The sequence below is a fragment of the Mchenga conophoros genome, linkage group LG16 (genome assembly GCF_057382185.1).
Source record: "Mchenga conophoros isolate Kocher_MC1m ecotype Shallow Benthic linkage group LG16, M_conophoros_male_GT1.1, whole genome shotgun sequence".
Lineage (NCBI taxonomy): Eukaryota > Metazoa > Chordata > Actinopteri > Cichliformes > Cichlidae > Mchenga > Mchenga conophoros.
The window spans coordinates 29757933-29781539 of record NC_140541.1 but is presented as its reverse complement, the minus strand read 5'-3'; the positions used below and the strand labels follow the sequence as shown (position 1 = coordinate 29781539).

The following is a 23607-nucleotide window of genomic DNA, read 5'->3' as shown; positions in this document are numbered from 1 at the left end:
TACGGTGACCTGGATGACTGAGAACCTTCACAGACACTGCTTTAGATGATTTCATACATTACATGTCATGGTTACATGGTTGTGTTTGCAGATCAGTAAGTAAAGTTGTCCTCAAGATGGTGCCAAAAGTTCAGCTATATCGTAGTGTCTGCAGAACATCTGCTGCCACAGCATACATCATCTTTACCATTTTATAAATATTAACAGCACAAGCTGTTGAGCTGAAAAGACATTCTGGAGCATAAATATATTTAAGCTGCAAAAGGTTGTAACAGTTATTGTAAACAATCCCCAAATCAGTCACAACGCCATGATTACGATGAATCTACTCATCTAGGAAAACAATTTATTTTTAATGTATAAACCATCTTAATTTCAAAATGCTATTGTGACAGCTTCATCTTAGAATCAGTTGTATAAGTAACTTACTTCAGCTTTATACACGTCCAGTATAAGCAGCGACTTTAATTCATCTACTTCTCACATTAAAATAAATATCATCTTCAAGTTTTTCTGTATAACAAACAGCTTACAACCTTTCAGCTTATCTAAAATAGATCAGCCTTTATGGAAAACTGAACTGCTTAATGTTCTGTTTACTTTTAGATTTTGATTAATACATGTTCCAATGAAAACAACATAATGGGGTTGGCAGTGGAGCACCGAAGCCTGCCAAATACAGCTCATTAAAAATGATACGACGGTGAAATCTAAAGCTAATGTCCGAAGCAGTTTACGACTTATTTGTGAGACTCATAACAAACAGTAGTTATAACCAATTCACTTATATACAAGCATAACCTTTGATTTTACAGAACTGTTAAGAAATGCTCTAACAACAGCAGTCTATGGAGTCATTATTTTATTAGTAAGTAGACAAAATATATAAATGGAAGCAGGTGTGTAGATATCCTCTACCCAGCTTATTATATACATCAAGTGCAAAATAAATCAAACAATGTGATCCACCTACATTTACTATACTGACAGTACATGTTTAGGAGAGCTGGTCTAGTGATATTGCTTCAAGGTTGTTGTTGAAGATAACTTTACCGTTGGACTCTACACTACAGTCTGGGTGCCGAAGCATCTCCAGGACACCAGCTCTGAGCTCAGGTGAAGCTGTGTTACTGAAATCCAGCACCTCAGTGAGAAAATCAAGAAGCAGCTCTCCCTTCTCATCCCCTTCAGTGAAACACTCAGTGATATCCATCTGAGATGGCAGCTCATAGCTCTGGTAACGCACTCCCTTGGAGTCCAGGAAGCTTTTGATGTCTCCAGTGGTCACACACTGACTTATGTCGGGTTGACACAGCTGTGCTCTGTAGGTCCGCCACAGCTTCCCCCAACCACTCTTGCCTGGAACAGATGAAAAAGAGGCTATATTACAACAATGACAATTTGACAAGCAGGTGTTTAGCACGGTCACCATCCTAATTTCTGTCTAGAATTGGCCAGAAACTGAATCATACTTGACTGAATAAGTATAAATGAATAATGACTTGCTGGTGGTACAATGCGGGGAGAATTCATCCTCATATGCATCAGAGCAATTTTTTCACCATGGAGATGCTTACATGGATCACGTTGCTACATCGCAGCTCAGGTATTTAATAAATTCAGAGGAAAGACTCAGAGGGAAGTAAGAAATAAGAAAAAGCTTTAGCTCCTTCAGGATTACACTCAGAGCCTTGTTTATTTTCCCTGTTTAAGGTTTTTGTCTTGAAGTTAAAAGTTGCATTTTTATGCATCTACACATTCACGGATTCACATACCAGGAGCAAAGCAGATGACACGAGCCTCAGCATACACTGAAGATGTCGAGGAGATCGGTGTGTGCTAGCAAACTGTCTCTTTTGTTGTCTGCAATATTTATGGACTCATTAGTGCTGACATGGGGAAAAAGGTCAGACTAATATCAAGGCTTTTTTATTTTTTTTTAAATGAAGGACTGGCTGTGAAGAATCTCATTTGGGTTGAGACTGGTTTTGGGCAGCATGGCAGCATGAGATGTCTGAGAGCAGGTGTCTTAGTAAATTGAGTTTTGGCCACTCTTGGTTTTCGCAGCAATAAATTTGAAAATTTTTACTGAATTAAGTGAAAATAAATAAGTTAAAACAGCAGTATAACTGCTGCTCTATATTCTGAAGTTATGTGCGTGTACTATATATCAACTGAATGCTGGAAAAGGTTTGGTTGTTTCTGTAAGATGCTGTTTTAAACCTTTCATCTCCAAATGTATTGCATGTATAAGCAGTATGTTCGTTAGCCATTTGCACCATAATTAAATCGCCCACATGAGAGAAAGAAAATATCCACTTACCAGACACTAGAATTATGAGAAGCTTCCCATTTTTACCAAGAAGACCCTGGAAGAATCTGACAGTTGCTTCAGGATCCTTCACGTAGTATAGCATCTGTCGATTTCACCACAGATAATGAGCTACTAACTGCATTCACAGAATGCCTAATTATAACGCTGTGCCAGGCAGTTGTTCTAATTGGATTTACTGCTGCCATTTGCCAGAAATGAATGTAACCCAGCTGTGTAAAAAACACAGGGTATGCTCATCGACACCGACCTGTATCATGTGAATGAAGTCCACCTTCTTGGTGGCCTTTTCGGCTTTCCAGTGCTCCTCAAACTCAGAGGCAGTCATCGTGTTCCAGTTGAACTTGATGTAATCTAAATCTGGTTTCTGTGACACTAAAACTGCAGACAGATAATTACTTAGTTATTTATTACAAGTTAACACCGAAATAAAGCTGGCATGAAATTTTACAGCTTAGAGTGGCTGATTTTTTTTTTTTCAGGCCACAACGGAGCTGACACTTGTCACAATGATGAGAGCATTTCTGTAATTTGCACCCCCCCCCCCCCCCTCTAAAAACAACGCACTTGTTTTGCATCACACTTCATTAAAAACAATGGAGACCACTTGGCACAACCACACAGAGACCTTTGAGAATGATCACAACGCTTTGAAATTAAAATGTTACAGTGTGTTTGAAACTCTTTGCTGTTCGTGCATCCACCACTGACTTCCAGCATGACAGGTATTCAACTTATCGTAAGTTCATGGATTCATTTACATGAGCTAATTGCATCTGCAGTCGTAGGCTGGTAGGTCTTTTGTGGGTGGAATGCTGCTTCTCCAACAGAAAATAGGAGGTTCATTTACTCTATCAATATGTCTCGGAGCAAAGTTTAAATGTCATACATTTTACTTTATTTCTCTATGTCGACATTACAATCCCCTTAGAATGAACCTTTCAATCATTCAAAGAGGTTTTTTTCTTACATATCATATTGCTATTTCTTACACACCCAGTCATCTGAGGGATAAAGGCCATGAAGTACACCTCCAGGAGAATAGTCCTAATTGTTTCAAAACCAATTACCAATCACACTTTCACCAAATTCATAGTCAATAAGAAAGTCTGGAAATCCTCTGCAAAGCAGATCATTCGGCAAATTAGACCATCCAGTCTATAAGATGATAAGCTCACCCATCCCTTCTTGTAGAGGCTTACACTTCATGTTGCATCATTTGTAAAAACGCAGCATGTGTCTGCTATCTTGGGGAAACTTAAACACCTTTTGTTTTCTTTGAACTGCAAATCTAAGGGGACAATTATGATCAGTTCCACAAATAACAAAAGATTTCAACATGCTTTAAAACATTTTTAAACAGCAAAGGTGTCTCTCATTAGATTGTAAGTTGAACAATGGAAAGAACCAGCAACAAAAATCAACAATGAGGAACGGGGGAGTCCCTGCTTTATGCATTATTTTTAATCAGATATCGTGTCTATAGGAGTTTTGGGTGAATAATTGGTTGTAGCTTTAATGTATGCAAGGATCCTGGTCAGACAGCAGCAGACTTGAAACTCGTAACGATTCAGTGTTTTACTCACAGATGCTTTAGTCGGGTCCATTCTTACAGACATTAAGGCTAAACTCTACAACGCCACTGGTGGTTAAATGACTATTTCCTGCTAATATATGAACCGGTGAATTCTTAAGATGCTGTTTTTCACCAATAAAAATATAATAATATCCTGTTTTGCTTGTAAATAAATACTGAACCCCATTTTGGACAGCTGAGAATACAATGATTCATTTTGTGTTGTGTGAGAGAAGTGTGTGCCTGTAAAGACTGTACCTTTGTAGTTATATAGCTGCTGGCGGCTAGGCTCCACCACCTCGTTATCCACCGTCACCCCTGGGTGCTTCTTATGGAGCTCAGAGAGCATCTCTAGGTCAATCTCACCTAAAGGCACAGGCACACTTTTTATTTGGAAGACAAAGTCGCAAACACAAATTTGACCCACTTTCCCACAGTTCCCGAACTGCTAAAAATAATTGAAAATAAAATTTCCACTTTTAGCCAAACAGATCAACATCAGTTGAAATGGTGCAGGAAGCATCTAACAGCATGTTTCAGTTTTGCAGAAAATCATACATTTTCTGTTGCAGTAATTACAGAAGTGAAAAAAAATGTAATTCAACACCATGAGAGATAGTTATCACAGCGATACCGTTTCAGTATCACGTAACCAGGGATTTGGCTCTAATTCTAACTGAAGGTGACAGGTTGCCATGTACAAAGGAGCTCATGTGGACACATGTTAAATCTTTTAGATTGAATAATATCTTTCAGGGGAGTTTCCAGTCATTCTAATGTATTTTGCAGCCGAAAAGAGAATCCGTAATGCTCCAATATGATTCTGACATGACAGCTCAGTAAATTAAAAGGATTGGCGGAGACATAACCAAAGGGTAACAGCTCTCTGGGGGCATGTACTGGGTTTGCTCAGGAAAAATATTAACCTTGCTGTATCACGGGCACTGAAAACAATGTGCAGTAAAGTTATAGAACAGCGAGGTCATGCTATCTGGCCTGGGTTGAAGATTAATCTCACAAACTGGACAGATGTCTACAAACTGCTGGCAGTGATAATAAGGGCAAAGTTTTGTTGTTTTTTTCCTGTTGCAACCATAAATGAAAAAACTGCAGCAACAGCAGTAACAGATGGCTTACGCAATGTCTTGTCACTTTCGATGCTGCGCAGGTCGCGCTGCTTTTTAACGCGTCACATTTAGACCAGTGGTAACAGAATTTTCTTACCAGCTCCACTTCCAACTCCAATGACATTCAGATGTGACTTTCCATCTCCAATGCTGAGGAGAGAGCAGATAAAACACTTCAGAAAGGTTCACATCCTCCAACCTGTGACATGTGGGTCACATTTTTGGGCTTGTCAGTTCTCCCTGACACTTGGGCATGTGAGATGTTCTGAAGTAGCGACTGAAGAATCTACAGATACCCAGGCTTTGATTATTGCTGTGGCATGTTCTGTCACTCACTGTATGATTTTTAATAACACCTTTTTAATTTACTCATGAGTCACATCTTTCCAGATTCCTCTCTGATCTGCTTTTTAGACCTGCACAGAAGAGGAGAGGGTCTGTTTTTCTGCTGCATGTCAATTGCCTCCTACATCAACAGAAAATAACACAGGAAGAGATGGAATTTCCACAGCAATCAGTCATTGTCTTTTACAATCACATATTGTTTGGCTGGTTAATCTAGCATGTACACTTGTGTAGGCAGTTATTTGATTCTGTGAGTGAAACGGTACTTACATATTCCGCTTTGGGCTGTAGTGCAGTCCTAATCACTCAGCAATTCTGACTGCTTTCAGCAGTATTAAGCAGAGCACATGTTGACTGATTGACACAGCTTAGTCACTAAATGGTCTGTGTGCTCCAGATCTTCCTTTTCACACTGTATTTTGTCACCTCTCGACATATTCCAAATCGGTCTGAAGGTATGAGTGGCTGATGCTTATCATCACAAGTGGCCCAACATTAAAACTAACCACGGGTGAAATGAATAATATTGATCATCTCGTTAAACTGTAATTATCTAGGGTCCAGGCATTTATGTGTATGTTTTTTAAACCTATATCACTGATCTAAACATTGCTCAACTGGTCAGGAATGCCATACAGAACATGACAGACACCCTAAAGTGGTTGCCCGGCCTTCAAACTCCCTATTTGCATAATCCATAAGGTGCAACAGAAGAATCCAGTCCAAGAAGGCTCCACAGATTAGCTGTAATTGCTAATTAATTGTAAATGCTCATAGGGCAATCATAGAGATCCATGCACAGAGATGTGTGTAGAGATGAGTCTTTGACACACGGGATACTTCAACAATATTGTAGTTTGGTTTTAATGTTGTGGCTTATTCTTAATGATATTTGAAAGGTTTCAAAATGACTTCATAGACTTTGCATAGTTAAGTAAAATAAGAAACGACACACAACAAAATATATACTTTATAATGCCTGATTGTATTTTTTTCAATTGACTCACATCTAATAAGATTACAATAAATGGTTGCCACCCAATTCCCACTTACTTTTAACCCTGACTAATGTTGACACTACCATGCATCTAGTCTAAGGAGCTTGGAAAGAAAGCAATTTTCTTCAAAAGAAACTTAAAGAAGTCCAGACTACCGTGGCTTAGATGAAGTCTACCATGACCTAGATGACTGAGAACCTATACAGACATATCAAGTGTCAAAGTTAATTGGCTGTTCTTAAGGGTTTTCCATCTATCGGTCCATTTTCTTTCACTTATCCAATTTGGGATTGCAGTTTTGGACTAAATCCAGATCACCCAGAGAGCACCCATGAGGATACAGGAAGAATATACACAATCTACACAACCGGCTGGTGGATTTGAACCCAGGACTTTCTTGCTGTCAGGAGATGATGCTAACCACCACAACACCAGACATGAGTTAACTTTTTATTCAATTATTTTACCCAATCTACATCTCAAATTACCATATTAAAAGGAGCTGAGGTTAAAGGTTATTAACGCCTCCTGACTTATGGTACTCTAGTTTATCAGCTTCATTTTTAAATCATATGTTTAATACAGTTAAACCTTACTGTATCAGGTTTTTAAGGCTTGCACCAAAGTTTCAGAGTTTTGACAGTAAATGATTGCTTAGCTTTAAATACTGCTTTGATTCTCAGATTCAGCTGTAGTATAATGCATGCCATGTTGAATGGTATGGTCGTGCAGAGTTGCTCAAAGCTGTGTGTGGTAGATTACCTGGCCAGTATATCTGGCAGTTTATTGTGGATGAAGTCCCGCATACACTGGTGTTCAGACGAGCGCTCCAAAAAAAGCTGGAAGGATTTCTGGTATCGGTCATCATCATTAACCAGACTCTTGAGGGAAGATGCCATGGCTCACAATCTGCCAAAAAAGAAAAAAAAAAAAAAGTATTATTTCAAGTGAGCATTAACATGCTTGCTGTCATATAAAAACAATGACCTGCCACGACGTGTTACTCAAACACTGTTAACAATGACACATCTGGATCATTTTTGCTTTTTATCCCTGAAAAATAAGTTTTCTTACATTGAACTTCACCTAAGTCAACATCTCCAAAAGCTTTCCTGTATTTATTCTTCACTTCAGCTCCCATTGTACTTATCTATAGGAATACTAAAGCTGAGCATGCATCCATGACTACCAGATCTTAGCAGTCATTACAGAGCAGCCTGTGTATTTAGAGAAATGGCTTAAAAGTGAGAGCACAGATTCTGAGCCACTGCTCTCCGACGGATATGTTTCTTTTATTTTCCCAACACATCCCACTTTCCAGCAGTGAGAGCTGTTTGATGTTGGGTGCCCACTATTGGCTTGTGATCAGACACTTATGTAAATCTGAAACCAATGACCAATCCAGGAACTAAGACAAAGAAAAGAAAAACCTAAATATATGACAAGCCACCTACTATAAATGTGAATTTTCTAATTTATACATTTTTTGAGAGACCGTCCTAAAAATACCAGACCATGACATGTTTCTAGTACTTAGGTTTAGCAATAACATTTGAAATCATAAATCACTTTCATATGTCCATTTATCTACTTTCTTAAATGCAGCAGATGCTGACATTTACACTGAGCTCAGCTAACATAGCAATAGTTAATCCAGTCTACCTACACTGTTTGATCAATAACTGGTCAAGGGTCTTTAATCAACCCTGAAACAACACAAGTATTGAAACAGACAGCCAACAATAGCCGAAATCATGTTTTAACAACAGTCTGTTGTCAACTTACATGTAACTGAATCAATGTTGAACACTGCTGTTGAGTCCTACTCCCTTTTGCACCACTGATCAATATTAGAACAGCAGTAACATCACTACCAAAGGTCCACAGGACCATAGTGGTATTTCAGCTAATATTTAATACAGCACACTACAAAGAATACTTCAAAATATTAGCACAATTATAACATTTATCTTGGCTATAGATAAAGGATAAATATATTTAACTGTACAATTTAACATTAGGCTCTAACATGCAAATAACAGACAACTTCACATCAGTTAAAGCAGTTTATTTACTTTATTATCATCAGGGTTGGTTTAAAATTTGGTTTGTCAATTTACTCCTACATTTTCATCCAGACTCCCTTCACACCGTCTTGACCGTAGCTGTGAACTGCCTGGGTAAAGCAGACTTCACACTGCCACATTGACCAACTGATGAGTTATACCATCTGGAAAAGAAAACACCAAAGCAAAATATTTATAAAAAATGAATAAAAATATGATAAAAATATGAAAGGAACACACTTTGTTCTGATTTGGGCTTAACTTTCTCCTAATTCACCCTAGCTAGCATTATTCTACCAGGTACAGTAACAGGCTGACTTCAGTATCTGGTCACTGTGACGGTCACAAATCTTTGTCACAGTAACAATGAACATAACACATAACTGGTAAAAAAATACATTTTACACAAACATTAGACAAATAACTGAATGCTTACCTGATGCATTTACAGGAGACATCTCTGGGGTTCTCAAATGTTGTCTACCACAGGATCAGCAACATTAATCGCTGACTTTTCAACATAATAATGTGGCAGAGGTGAAACCATCTTTAATTTCGACCAACTATAAATTGTTGACTTTTCAGCCTCACTGGTCAACTACAAAAACCCCTATGAATCAGTCCTATTCCAGTGTCGACACGCTGTTTGGCTTCACTGATATCTTAATGCTGATCCAACATTAAATTAACATTCAGATTTGACTCTCGACCACAGCCACGTTTCAGATGAAAAGTCAGTATTTCTTCAGTGACTTCTTGCTCTTCTAAAGGACCAAATATTCAATGACTGATCCGCAAATCCAGATAAATGTGGGCTGGGATTACCTCTGCGTCACCTGAGGCATGTTCAAACGTGCACCTGTTGCCAATGACAAGTTTCCAAAGCATATTACTAAGTTCCAGGAATAACCAGGAAACCTTCCTTTTCATGGGTGAATTAAAACAACGTTCACAATATAACGCTTGGCCATCGGTTTCAAATTAAGCCACGTAAACGGGTGATGTTAGAAGGACAGTCTGATCAGCAGCACTGCGGTCAAGTGAGCCTTCACTTACGAAGTCACAGTGGGAAGTGAGTAACTGTGTCGTGGAAATAGACAAAATGCAGACCATAAGAAAGTGCAAGAGAAGTGAGGACGGGTACATCATCGGCGGCTTTTGGCTGTCGGCGTCTTAGCGGCGGAAACACAACTACGCCACACAAACACGGGAGTCTGCTGCGTCCATCGACGCGTAGGCAGCTGCTAAAACAATTGAAAGCCAGCTGTTGCTCGCTGAACATGTGTAGCAGAGCCAGCTTTGCCATATTTGTTTATGATTTGTTAAACAGCAGGAAGATTGAGCTAAAACACGGCAGTTTTCACTTACATGTGCAGAACTGATGTCCGGATGTCTGCCCGGCTGGAATAAACCCTCCCACCAGCGTCTCCGCTTGGCTTTATGCAGAGCGAAGTGCAAAGGACACAGGGCGACAGTGCTGTTTGTCAGATTACTTTATAAAAGAAATACCGTGTCGTTATTTTACATTCAAGAAAAAATAGTGTTTAATGTGTTTGGTATGAAACTTGGACACTAAAATGCTTTTTTTTTTTTTAAACCACAAGAGAAATTTTACATTTATTCTAATTTCATGACAGTTGTATAACCATGCACTTCCGTGTCAATAATTGTGTTTTTTTTAAACAAATATTTTAGTAAGTTTTGTCTGAGTTGTTATGTAGGACATGATGTAAAAGTCTCTTTAAAGGGGGTTCCGTTTAGCATGAAAATGAGGATATATTATTTAATTTGAAGGAAAGGGAATTAAGTAAATGTCAAGTCTTGTTTGTGATTAAGAATTGCCAGACACCGGAATCAGGACTAGAACTCAAATTAGACTGTTGTTATGCCACAGATCCCTTTTGATGTGCTTCAAAAGAGCGTACAGGGGAGGAGGGGAGGGCTGCTGGTCTTAGTGGTCTATAGCTAATAAATATAGGTCCGGTGGTCAGACATACAACTAGAACAATATTCATTTCATTGCAAGGACTCACATTTGTTTTTTTGTGGGGGTTTTTTTTTGTGGGGGGGGGGCATCAGCATGTTATGCAATGAAAAACAAATGTCTGCAATCGCACTATCTAGGCAATTAATAACAACTGCATAACTGAATGAGCTAAAGTGAGCTGAACAAGATCATTCTTTGGTCAGTGTGACCCCTTGTCTGAGAAGGTGTAGTGAGGGGTTAAAGCGGTTCGGAACAATCAGAACAGTTTTCTGGCACTTCTAGTTAAAGAGTAATTAAATCTGATAGGCAGGCTAAGCATATCACTGTTGAATGACTTTAATTTTTTGTGTGCTGCAGCCTGTCGTTGCTTCCAGTGATGCCATGGAGATAACAGCTCAGGAATAAGAAATTTAGATATTGGAGCTATATGCTGAATTATGCTAAATTATGTGTTTGTCTTGCAACACAAATTGAAGTTTCTTTCTACTTTCTGTTATGTACCCTGCCTATCACCCTATGGTAGCTGGGATAGGGATAAGCAGAAGAGACTGGATGAATGGGCTGGTTTTGTGTTACATGAATAGGTTGGATGAAACATCAGGCTGTTTAGTGTGGGTTATACTGATTAGTTAAAAGTTTACAGTGATGCCTTGTGGTTTGCTGGTTACATCTAGAGTACTGTTACTAGGTTACATCAATTTATCTTTAAGGTGATGGTGCTCTTTAGATTCACTCACTGAATTCTACCTTTTGTACATTTATTGCACATTGTGTTGCAGAAAGTCTACAATTTATCAGAGTAATTTGACTCTGTTGGATGATTCGATCAGTCTGATTATTTCTTATTAAAGTTTTTGTGAAATGTAAAAAAATAAAATAAAAATGAAAAAAATGGTGGAACAGTATTTCCCAGCAGGTTCTGTTGCTAGGATCCTCCCAACCCATCCCAACATTTGCAGACCATATTATTACTGTCATTATTAAATGGATGATGAAAGCAGTACTTCACCTGCCACATAGTCTTTGGAAAAATCTTTATTTTAGGCCTTAAAAAGCACCTGTAAACTGTAGCTCTGTCACAAGACAACAAAAATGCCTTTTCATCTCTGGCTTCAAATGAAGAGTGTTTAAATAGGAAAACAAGACAAATGAGTTAAACAAGGCTAAGATCAACAACTTGTCAAGAAAGATAGAAGCACTGACTTGATTTCTAATAAAAGAAATCCTTTTATTAGAAAATAATAAAGAAGCCCTTCTTTATTGTGTCAGTTGAGTCACTTACATCATTGTGTCACTTACACAACACAAGGATAGGCATTGTGTAAGCGAGCGTTGTGTAAGTGCACTCGCTAACACAGCTAATATCCTCGGTTCTTTTATCGTCTTGTATTAGTTGTGATCAATTAGTAGAAGTTTAAAAGGCTTGTTTATGAATTCAGGTTGGATAATTGGCACATCTTCAGCACAAGTATAATAACTGTGCATGAGATTAGAAGCGTGTTTATTGTCAGTTTGTTGATTTTTCTTTCTGTGCTGCTGCAGTAGTGAGATGAATGAGATCTAGGATAGAAAGTGCGACATTTATGACGTAATCGTTTCATTTTAGCAGTGATATTTTACAACCTTGGCTCCTCAGAGAGCATCGTGCCTTCACCTACCGACACACATAGCCTAATCACTTTGTTGGTTTGTGTGTCTCAGTTTGCAAATGTACCAAGAAATCATTGCATTTCACTGGGTTTACTTGACATCATTTACCTCTAAACACTGACTGAGGTGAATTTAAATCAGTACTTCATAATTTTTCCAGTTCATCATAAAAGAAAGTCTTGCATCCTTTTTTTTAAATTTTTTTTAAAACATTGTGGAAGATTAAAATTTCATCTTGAACTAAATAATGCTGTCAGACGAAAATGAAAAGCACTGACCTTATAACAACAATTTGTCCTTATTTCAGAGACTCCATGTGGAAACCAGGATTTTTATTAATTACATAAGCTTGCACCAGCTCATCTTTTTGACCTCACAGTTCTCCGTGTTCCACCTTTGCACCCTCTAAGATCTCAGTGTGCTGGCTCATGTAATCACCAAAAATGGAAGTCAGAAGATTAGTGGGTGGACTGGCATGAAGTCCTTCTCTTCTCCTTCTTGATTAATTAGATACCCAGCCTGCCTAACTGTCAAATTCAGCACCAAATATTTATTAGTCTGTCTCACTTTCTCTGTCTTTCTATCCCTAGAAGGCCCAGCAAGACACACACTATTGTGCATTTTGTGCTCTGTGATAAAAGCTTCCTTCAGCTGCTCCCTTGCAACAAGGGGGTTACCACAGCAGGTAGCTCCACATTTTTGATCTGGCAGGGTTTTACGCTGAAAGCTGGATGCCCTTCCAACCCCAAAGGGAATTTGTTTCTCTGGCAGGACTCAACCTTTCACTCGCCAAGTGAACGTGTTAACCACCACACTATCGGAAGCACGCGATGCCAGGTCATAGTTAAAAAGAGTGTCAGCCGCTCATCTCTTCAATCTAGCTTTTAATGGTCCTTTGAGCTAAATAGCAATGTCAGTAATAACATGTTCGCAATGACAACACTGACATTTTTGTGTTCACCATTTCACTTGAATGTGTTACCGTGCAAGGATTTATATATTGGCTCTAAAAAGAAGAAATCTTTAGTTTGCCATTCACTTAGTTATAAGTACTGGATAAAATGCACTTTTGAGTTAGGGGAATGTAGAGAAACTTTTTACTTGGTTGTTCACTGAATCATTTGCTTTGACATTAAACACCACACTACAACATAGGGGTACACTTTAATACCCCTATTATTAAATAATAATGATAATAATAATAAATGGTTAATCAGTTGTCAATTTACCTTCAGTTAATAATTATTTGGGAGGCACAACAGCTGAGATCCAGCCTAACACTGACCCTGCGTTGGATATGTGGAAGAAAACAGATAGATGGCTGGATGTTTACTAATTAATAAACAGTTGGTTTATTACACAGTTGCAACTTTACAATGAGCATCCAGATAATGTTCATAGGTGATGTTGATAACTCTTGTTCTAAAGCATAGTGTAGCAGGTAGATGGACACGGAGTGGTACATCTTCATGGGTTAAGTGAAAACATTAACTTTCTGCTGCCACTACATTAAAGCATGGTTGAAAACACACTCGAGACAAATCTATACAATGTAAGTGATTAATTGTTAGTTTCAGTGAAACAGCTGAATCAGGCAGTAGTAGTTTTGGACTAGCTCCAACATCCCCAACCCCTAAACTTACAAACTAAATAACTTAGTGAAGTCAAAGATAGCTGCCCTTGTATTAAGTCTTCAAGAAATGTCATAATTTATCAGCTTCAGCAGCACTGGTGATTAAAACTGACTGTAGAGGAGTCTCATGCAATTAAATCCTGATCCTGATATAAACCTTGATGGGATTATCCTAAAGGCATGGAGAATACTGGTGGTCAAGAGACCTGTAATGAACACGATCTGAATGAAACTGGCTTCTTGTTTCAATGTCTGCTGGCCGACGATTCCTAATACATTCATAAAATCCTAAAAAGACTTTTTTCCCCTGGAAAAAACATTAACAGACTTATTTTAGAGAGGCTGAACATATCAGAAACTAGATATCTCTAAGAACTGCTTCACTCCTCTGGGCTGCAGATTCACACATAATACATTAGTAATAAATGATAATAAGCATTATAATGGCCATTATTTTAAAGCATTAATCACTGATGATGCTAAACATTCATTAAGCTCTGCTCTGCCCTGACAAACTGCAGGATACAGCATTTTATTAGAATCAGCCAGCTTTCATATGATAGATAAATAAAATTAATTAAACTAACCATTTTCATTCCGCTCACAAGCATCCACTGAAATGTGCAAATATGTCTTGAAAGCTACTAAAATGAGATGAATAGAACATGACAAGATCGGCCCACATCTTTGCCACAGATCAGATGGTCGTGACACAAGCATTTGAATTCAACCTTCTCTTAAACAAAAGTGACAGTCTTAAATAAATGAATTAGATGAGACAAAAGATTTAAACACTGTTTCCTTCGCAACCTGCGTGCATCCTGCGGGACTATCAGACTGGGAATCTGACTGGAGGGCAAGATGAATCTTATCAGCAGCTTATATATTCTAGGCTTTGCCTCTGAGCCTGTATCAGTAATTAGAATTTATCAGGACTCGATAGTCAAGGAGCCGATGGAGATCACAGGAGAACAAAAGCATCCCTCAAAAAAATATTTAAAAAGGTGCACCAAAGAGGAAAGAAAGCAGTGCATTGATTTCACATGGTTTCACAATTTATTTGCATTTTTGTCCAGCTCTCCATGTACACACAATAAAAACACAAGCAGCATGATGCTGTAAACAATGGGTGAACATACTTTTAGTTTTCTGGGACATAACCAGAGAGACGTCTCATCAAATCAGGCTGTTTTTTTCTTTTAAATACAGTAAATAATTAGTATGTCATGTTTTCAGAAAGGGGTTTCACTTTACTTTTATTCGTTATCCTTGTCATCATTTTCCACATGTTCCTTTGTGTCACTTTATCGGCCAAATATTAGAAACACTGTCTAAATTAAACGATTCTGAAATGTTCGGTAAATTGTAAAACAGAATCTTTGCAAAGGCCACTTGGAGAACGTTCTGCCAAAATGGATCTAGCATGCCTACATACAATCAGCTGTTGGAATACAGTCACGTAACAACCGTATTTGCACAACCGTTAAGATTAAAGAGTTCCCGATAAAATACATTCAGGAGGAGATCGGACAACACAAGACCAAATCTCCAGTTAGTCTTGGCAGAACGAGAAACAGCATAAACTCCGATCAGAGCCAAAATTAGCCAATACCAGGAACTTCATTCTCCACTGGGCTGTGTGAATATTGCACAAAAGGAAGGTGAAAAGTCTCGAATCTACCAAGATGCTATGAGTGGAAATATATATATTTTTTAAAAAAGACAGGGCTAGAAAATAAGACTAGAATAAGAAAATAAATAAGAAGCTGCCGGATTATTAAATTATGTGCTCATAAATATTTGGTATTTGCTATCTTTTATGTCTTCAGCCCTGTACTCATGGTACAAAAACAACAACAACAAAAAAAGACCTTGTATTTGGATGTAAAATAAAGCACTAAAATATGACAATTTTTAAATAAATAAAGCGCATCTGCTCTGTTAAAGCACTGTGTGTAATCCAGTGGATAATTCGTCCTCTCTATGCTCCGGTATGTTTTGATGCTTAGTCCTTTCTTGCTTTGCATTTAGTGAAAAAGTGCTTAACACATTTATTAGACCACAACCCATAGAAAGGTTCATACCACAACTGGCTTAATTACACAGTAACGGTAATTACCAGAATAATATTTTATGTTTCTGTAACAGTTAAATCGACCTGTATGCGCAAACTTGTTATATGCTGACAAATAATTATCATTGATATCCACGAATTTTCACATTTAGTTAAAAAAAAACAATAAAAAAGACCCCAAACTGCTTGTTATTTTTTTGATAAAAATGTCAAATTACAGTTATTTCCTTGTGTTCCTGAACAGAGAAATTAGTTTTAGTGGTTGAATATTATGCTTCATTAATTTCTGATTTTTTTAATCTAAAAATATGAATTCTTTTTATATTTGCCTAATAAATACTTATTTATTCGTATTATTCTTTTAATGGCAGGTGGTCTAATAACCTTTAAGCACTGCATATGAGGTATGGTCTTTATCATACTGGTATTACATACTGTAATTTGCATTATGTGCGATACCGCACTCGTCACCAAAATACTCGGACGTTTTTTGGTTTTGTACAAATTACTCCGCTCTGACTTACTTACTCATTTTTGTCCTCAGTGGTCGAGAATCCAGGGAGAATAAGGGAGGAGAAATTACTGCATCATTGTATCGTTAAACTCAAGGCAAGCCTGCATTTGGTTTTCACATATACACAACATATGGCATCATCAACAAAACACAATCTGACAGCAAAAACTTGCATTACAATTAAAACACTAGAAAAGTCATCGGAAAGGAAAACGGAATCAGCACTAACGTAGTGCATAGACCATCGTGTTTATTGTCGAAAATTCAAAAAAAGGCTGTTTTAGTTTACTCAAAAGGCTTGAGACGTTTCCTTTCACAAAGATCCACCACTGATGAGACAAAGTCAAATACTCCCACCTCTGTGGGTCTTTGAATATCACGAGCGACTGCTGACGAGTCAACCAGGATGTCCCTCGGATACTTGACACACACAAAAAAGAAAACAAAAAAACCCCCCTCCAAGAGCAACAGCTGTGCATTCATCTTCTTTCGCAGGTTTTAAATAGTGCTTCAACTGTGTGTTCATGTTGCAAGCATTAAAAAAAGAAAAGAAACTAGAGGTCCTTGTCTCATTTTTTCACTTTGATCAGCTCTGGTTCCTCTTCTTTGAGGAAGCGAGTGGCTCTAGCGAGATTTGTTACCCTTCAGCAGCAAATCATGTGTGATCGTTGCTATTCGCTGATCTATTTGAGACATTGCAAAAACCGAGCAAACAGTAAGTGACGGATGTGCTTCCTAACAATCTGAACACAGGCAGCAGGCTGTCTGATGCCGAGCGTGTCCTTGTGAGGTATAGCAACCTGGTTACATATCCATGTCACCATCATAGGCCAGGGTCAAGGGCTTCTGCGGTGGGGGAGACGTCTTAGTGGTTTTGGATGGCTTACTGAAAAAAAAAAAAAGGACAGACAAGAAAGAAAAGCTAAGAGTTCATGTGGCTTAGTAGCACAAGGCAGCCCAACTTGATTTCAGTCCTTACAAAGAATTCCATTATCTGATAACAGCAACACAGCAGACAAAGTATAGAGTAGACTATAACTCATACTTGGCAGGGTTCTGTCCAAGGAAAGACACTTGCTTTCCTTCTTGATGTTCTCCATTCTCATACAGAATGCGCACAAACCACAATGAATCTTTTGTTTCTGAGACTGAACACCGAGTAGAAAACGGTACATACCAGACCAGGAACGATAACGCTATAATGAAGAGTATTAAGATGAATCCAACAGCAGTCACGGCGTAAACCCACAGCTTTACTCTTCCATCTGTGCAATCAGAAAGCAGTTTTTAATAGAAAGTTTTAAATATATGTAAGTCTACATCTATTTTATGAATATCTTTTAGAACTTTTTCCTCACTGCTCAGAATAAATAAGTAGGGCTAGTCCTGACTACAGTTTTAGGCATTTAAAGTCTATTGAACATTGTCTTTCTTGTAATATATAATGAATTCGTGTAAAAACATGGACCTAAATTCCTCCCCCGTCCCGGTGAGCAACAAAGTTAGGTTCAAAGGTCGTAGCAGTACTGGTTGGTCTGCACACATGATTTCCATTTCAGTACCTGGGCCAACAGGTCGTAGGGTCCACTCGTTGTAGCGGTCTTTGGCCTTAGACGGCCCAGGTTTTAATCTGCCAGAGTTAGTTTTCACATCTGCTTTCTTATTGTTGTCCAACCCCGGAGTTCTGGTGCAGTAGTCCAAGAAACCGTGAGTGGTCATCACCTCAGTGTAACCCTTCTCACACCCACACACTCCACTCTGCATGAGGGGGAAAGAAGCCCAGAAGAACATCATTTACAGCGAGCTGACGATGACTGCAGTTGTTGCTTTCCAATTACTGCAAAGCACTGCTGACAAATGGGCTGCCACATATTTGGACCGTTCTGTTTTACTCAACAAAATATTTCTCACTCTAAACACAGGTTTACTTTTTCCAGCACTAAATTGTTCTCGTCGGGGGGTAGATTACACCGCTTCCCGGATCTGGAAACGGATAAGAATGCGCCCCGTCAGGCTAAAAACAGGCACCCTGAAACAAATGCAACACGTGATTTCACAGCGTTGCATTTGTGGGTGCAGTAACACGGGGGTACTCTAAGGGGCAGTAAAACTTCAAGCTAAATCTATTATTTGTCATTTTCATGCTGCTTGTGTGCAGTCCCCCCACCTCATAGGTGTAGTCTCTAACTGACATGGAGCCCACGTTCATTGGTATTAATCTGATTATTCTTTAATGGCCTGTTCTGCCAAATTAAAAATGTCATCTGTCAAAATCCATTTAACTCCCCACCGAAAACGTGGGGGCAGCAAAAAAATAAAACGGCAAAAAAAACAAAAAAACAGTGAGAATTACAGAGATCACAGCTGCCTGATCAAAGTGCAATGGTCTTACCGGCGTGCAGTGTGAGAACGGTTTTGTGCACGGAGGATGACAGTGTCTTAGCGTGGTGGGCCTTTTTTGTGGGAAACATCCCCCTGGAGAAAGACAGTGTGTTCTTATTTCTGTTCCTTTACCTATTGATTGCTAAATTAATGTACTGTCACATCAGATTAATGGGCTTAGTTGCCTATCAGAGCCCCCCACCAGTCTGTGAACATTTTAATTCCAACATGGAAAATTGCATGTCAAAATATCAAAGAGTAATGCCTGAGGTTGTTGCCTTCTTTGCAGAGGGAGGTTATTCCATCTGGGCTCATATTTGCCAAAAACACTTCCTAGCAGTGATAAGATCACATTCAACCACTATTTACAGCACATCAAGCTCGCCTAAAGCTTTCATTCCCCCAATACCATTACCTTTGTTCTCGTTCTCTACGCCTGCTTTACTTCCCACAAATACAAATGCACGTATATATTTATATGGATTGAAAGCCTTGCAGCTCAGAGTCTGGCTTATTGATTACTTATGTTAAGAGGCAGAAATCAATGGAGGCTCCACTGAGACTAGGTAGATCAAATAAGGTGTTAAATTCAACTAGAACTCTATACTAAAGCCATGCTTTTTCTCTGAGTGTGTATTTATATGCATGTGAAAGAAACATGTGTTCCAATGGAAGACTGTGAAGTACTATCAGATGTTTTTGAGAGGGGGTAAAATAGCTAATCATAATTGTTACAGGATGTAACCCATGGACAGTATATTATCATAAACTCAAATGATTAACAAAGGCAAAAAGACATCGTATCCGATTTTGTATCGAGCCTTCTCAGATCTTTTCCAACATCTCGTTTCCAATTATCTCGTGAACCAACAAGAAAATCATGATCTAAATTTATTTCTGAACCACCTGCTAAAGCCACCTCTGCTAATATTACCAGTGTAATAGCTTTCTTAGATGAATGAAAGCAGATTCACTTACTGTCATGGCAACGCTTACAAATTTCTTTTTGAGCGATCAAATTATCTGATATTGAAGCACATATCCGTGTGATCCAGACTGAATTGAAAAATGATTCAGTTCAGCATGGGGGAACAAAATCAGAACTGGGGCACTTTTAGCTGCAGCCTGCATTAATATGATTTATATTTATACAAGAACATGTCTGCGTTTTCCCAGGAGCAATTCTGTTTGACCCATCTAAGGTGGCCAGAAGACCCAACGACTGTTCACCTGTAACATTGACGCCGTCTGAGCGCTGACACCATACTGTTCTCTCGTTGTTGCTCCATCCTCCTGTCCTCCACTGGTAACTGTGGCATTTTCCTCCTGTTGCAACAGCAGAGAGGCAGAGACGACGCTCATTAGCAGTTTGTGTTGGCCAAGCAGACCTGTCGTCAGGCCAAGATTGACGTTAACTACCACTCCTTTCTGCAACTTCATTATGGTAAGACATATTACGGTTTTAGTATGGGAAGAAAATGCACCTTTGTAACTGATGCAGTGTGCTGTGAGACAAAGGTGGTGAAAATGATCTCAAAATTGGTTGGAAATGTCTGAAAAATGCCATTTTTTGTTTGTTTTTTTGCAGGAAAGCTCATATTTTCCCAGAGGAAGCTACAGGGAAAAATTGATTTAAAGAGAGAAACAGTGAAAGGCACTTGAGCGTCATGTATTAAAGAAAATGTGCAGTGCTAAAATATGGGACAAACGATTAAAAACACTAAAGGAAAGGAAATAAAGAACAAGGTTAGGACAATTTATATATTCGCTGTAGCCCACAGTTACCCTGTTATGGTTTCAAAAACAACTAATTAATAGAAAAACAATCAAGAGGCAAAATAATTTGTAGATATATATATATATATATATATATATATATATATATATATATATATATATATATATATATATATATATATATATATATATATATATATATATATAAAATCGGTGATGTGGGGAGTCTTTATCCTTCGGTCTTCTATCCTCTACCAGGCCTGGAAACTTGATCCTAGCTTGTTCATTCTCAACCACCCTCAGGACTTCCAGGTCATACTTGGCACAGATGTTCCTTAATACTATGCCAGACACTTGGTTATAGCATTCCATGTATGCCCTGCCTGTTAGCATCGTGTTCTCTAATGTGTGCCTTTCTGTTGTTTTCGTATATATTTCTCTTCTTTTGTCTATATGCACCTTGATCGTTTATATTTCTCCTGTTTGCTATTTAATTCCTGCTGTCTGCTAATTATATTTTATTTTGGGACAGCTGGTGTGGAGCACCCACAAATTCATTTTACATGTACAATGACAATAAAGGGACATTCTATTCTATTCTATTGCACCCTGCTGCTATGAGCAGGATTATCTCACAGGCATCTTCACGCAGCCTGCACCTGGTGTGCCCGGCTTTTATGGATCTTGTGCTTTGGGCTTGTTCGTGTGCTGCCATGATTAGTGCCTCTGTGCTATCATTCAGTCCAGCTTTGTCCAGGTTTTTTTATATATATGTACACATATATTATATATAAATATACATTAACTCAAACTCAGAGCTAAGTCACAAAGGTCTCTTGTGAAACACACATATCTCCAATTTGTGAATCAATAATCAGTCAAATGCATTGACCTCCATGTTTCATCAAATATTGGATAAGTGGAATAACATTTATGACCCTTCTATGGTTCAAATGCTGACTGTTTAATCACAGCCTTTTTGTTGCAATTTATAATTTTGAAGTGCTTATCTCCCATGACACAGTCTCAATGAGAACTTTGCAATTACAATCACCAGACTGCCATCTACAGCACAGATACCCATTTAGAAACCATTTGTAGTATCACCTTTTAGCCTTTTACCTTGAACAGAAAGGCCTATAAGAGTTCTGTCACACATACAGAATCATATAAAAATCTGTCTGTCTTTTATGAGAAGACATAAAGTTTACTGAATGTTTAACAGAAGGCAATATTCATGTCACTGATCCATTTCAGGGATAAGAAGCTTTTGTTTTTAATACTGAGTGTTGAAAATTGTAACAGATTCACTGTGTGCAGAAGGAAAAAAAGCAGTTTTTCTCACAGTAAATGATGACCTTCCATGTCACCATGGTGTTAATCTTCTCTTACATTTATTTATTTATCTGTAGATTTATGAAGACAATAAAGGTCAACTTGAAAGCCAGTGAAAGAGAAACAGCTTGAGTGGTTCAAAGGTTCGGGGGCATGTTTTTCAGCTTCTCGGTTACAGTTTAAAACCTGCAATAACTGATTTTTAATGCCTATTTAAGGACCATAGACACCAGCTGTTAAAGCAACACAGACATAGCGCAACATACTGGGAGGTAGGGTGGTGGTAGAAGCACAAACACACACAAGTTTTGACTAGGAGACCATTAATTAAAAGGAGCCTACAGTATATGCTCATTTCCAGCTCCATATTTATTTACTTGCAGTATTCTAGAGTAACTTTGTAGAGTTTATGGTTCAAAAGCGGGAAGCCAACCTTCTTGTGATTGGCTGCCGCTCACAGACAGAAGGTGGGTGGGGCTCTTGTGTTCACATCCAGAGGTCTGGGCGTAGATGGCACTATTAAGGATGGCTCCTCTCTATTAGTGCCTTCCATTTGAATCTGAGTTATCAGTTTAACTGAGTTACCAGGTAAGATTTTAAACAGGAAAGCTATTTCAAGGGAGATTTTCAACTTGGAAAGTCAGAGGAGCCCCAGCAACCCAGACTCAAAGATCCAGGATTGCTGCTATGAGCACAAAGATCAGTAAAACCGTAAAACATTTTAATCTGAACTGCAACTGTTTGATACTTTGCTACTTACTAAATAAGCCATATGCAGAGAATTGATCAGATTCTATCTATGAAGATAGAATAGAATCTCAATGGTGTTAAATAATTTTTTTTTTAAAAGCCCTGCACTGTGTTGCTAGTGTTGCATGACTGGCTCCACCTTGCTAAAGCAAAACAAATCCGGTTGTTGTTTGCTTTTCTGACTTTACCAGGGGAACGCCCTTAGCTTGAGAGTTGCGTCACTTCCTACAAAATCTGACTTCCCAGGTCTAAAAGTTATGATATTAATGTAAACATCCACTTATTTGCACAGCTGCTAGAGGTCTAACTTTTAAAACAATAAAACAATAGGATGTAACAGAAGCTGGCACAAATGACTTATTTTCTCAGGGCGGACAGTCTTTATTACCTTGCTAATGCTAATTGAGAATATTTACTTTATTTTTAGGAGTGGCGATCATGAGCTCTGTAATTGCTAGAGAAAATGCTGACTTTGTCTGTTAAGTCCTGACAAGAGAGATTGCAACATGCTCATTAAACGGAGGAGGCTGGAGGCACAACACCTTTCCAACACATCAAACCAACACCAGGCACTCAGCTGAACTGCAGCACAAACCTGAGAATTTAGTCACAAATATTTAGGTCACCCCTGAGAAAAGGAGGAAAAAAGGATTTGAGAGCAAACTTCAAAATCTGGAGTTGGAGTTTTATACGACACTATAGCACAATATTATTTTTTAACAGTATTTGTAGTGGAAAGAACATATTTCTGCAGTATTAATTAATTAATTTTCACTGACCAGTGTAAATTCATCAGCTGTTTGAGAGACTCTGTGATCAGTTGTTCTGATGCAGAAGTAACAAGGAATTTGTCCATTTAAATGACCCATTAATGCACACATGAGCTGCTGTGGAGAGGGAAGCATTGGTGATATATGGCAGCTGTTCTGAATGTTCTTAGCTCAATCCTTTACAAAGTAGTTGTTACCAAACTGCTAGTATTTGGTGCATTTAACTGATCAATTATTGTGCATTTTGGTCAACAGTCACTGTCAGGAAGAAAGAAGAAAGTCGTCTTTTGCCTGACACTGGCGACCTGATGCTGGTATGACTTTGCATGGA

General features: G+C 38.4%; 2 protein-coding genes across 5 annotated transcripts in view; both read right to left on the bottom strand.

Annotated features, from left to right (window-relative positions):
* Positions 1–847: 847 nt before the first annotated feature.
* Positions 848–9936, bottom strand: LOC146557052 (histamine N-methyltransferase-like). 4 transcript variants are annotated; one of them, XM_085249745.1, is made up of 8 exons: positions 9813–9884; positions 8505–8608; positions 7141–7287; positions 5133–5185; positions 4167–4274; positions 2583–2713; positions 2324–2417; positions 848–1359 (listed from the first exon to the last, which is right to left on the bottom strand). In XM_085249745.1, the coding sequence occupies exons 3-8, from the start codon at positions 7275–7277 to the stop codon at positions 998–1000; spliced, it is 885 nt and encodes a 294-aa protein (XP_085105871.1). In that variant the 5' UTR covers positions 7278–7287; positions 8505–8608; positions 9813–9884; the 3' UTR covers positions 848–997. The 4 variants fall into 4 exon arrangements, with proteins under 4 accessions (XP_085105871.1, XP_085105873.1, XP_085105872.1 ...); XM_085249747.1 differs by lacking the exon at positions 9813–9884 and adding an exon at positions 8881–9736 and having other exon boundaries at positions 8454–8608; XM_085249746.1 differs by lacking the exon at positions 9813–9884 and adding an exon at positions 8881–9735.
* A 4811-nt stretch (positions 9937–14747) lies between these two features.
* thsd7ba (thrombospondin, type I, domain containing 7Ba) overlaps positions 14748–23607 on the bottom strand; it is a 197440-nt gene continuing 188580 nt past the window's right edge. The window contains exons 25-29 of the mRNA XM_085248678.1: positions 19915–20010; positions 18695–18777; positions 17865–18060; positions 17480–17567; positions 14748–17188 (exon numbers count right to left, since the gene is read on the bottom strand). Coding sequence (XP_085104804.1) covers positions 17107–17188; positions 17480–17567; positions 17865–18060; positions 18695–18777; positions 19915–20010 — 545 coding nt within the window. The 3' untranslated portion in view covers positions 14748–17106. The remainder of the gene's footprint in view (positions 17189–17479; positions 17568–17864; positions 18061–18694; positions 18778–19914; positions 20011–23607) is intronic.

Bases quoted from the DNA above. Each gene is read 5' to 3' on its own strand.
- LOC146557052 (XM_085249744.1), bottom strand. From the start codon at position 7,277: ATGGCATCTTCCCTCAAGAGTCTGGTTAATGATGATGACCGATACCAG. The intron at 2,714-4,166 runs GTACAGTCTTTA...ATCTGTCTGCAG, and splicing joins GCAGCTATATAACTACAAAG to TTTTAGTGTCACAGAAACCA. The intron at 2,418-2,582 runs GTCGGTGTCGAT...TGAAATCGACAG, and splicing joins ACTTCATTCACATGATACAG to ATGCTATACTACGTGAAGGA.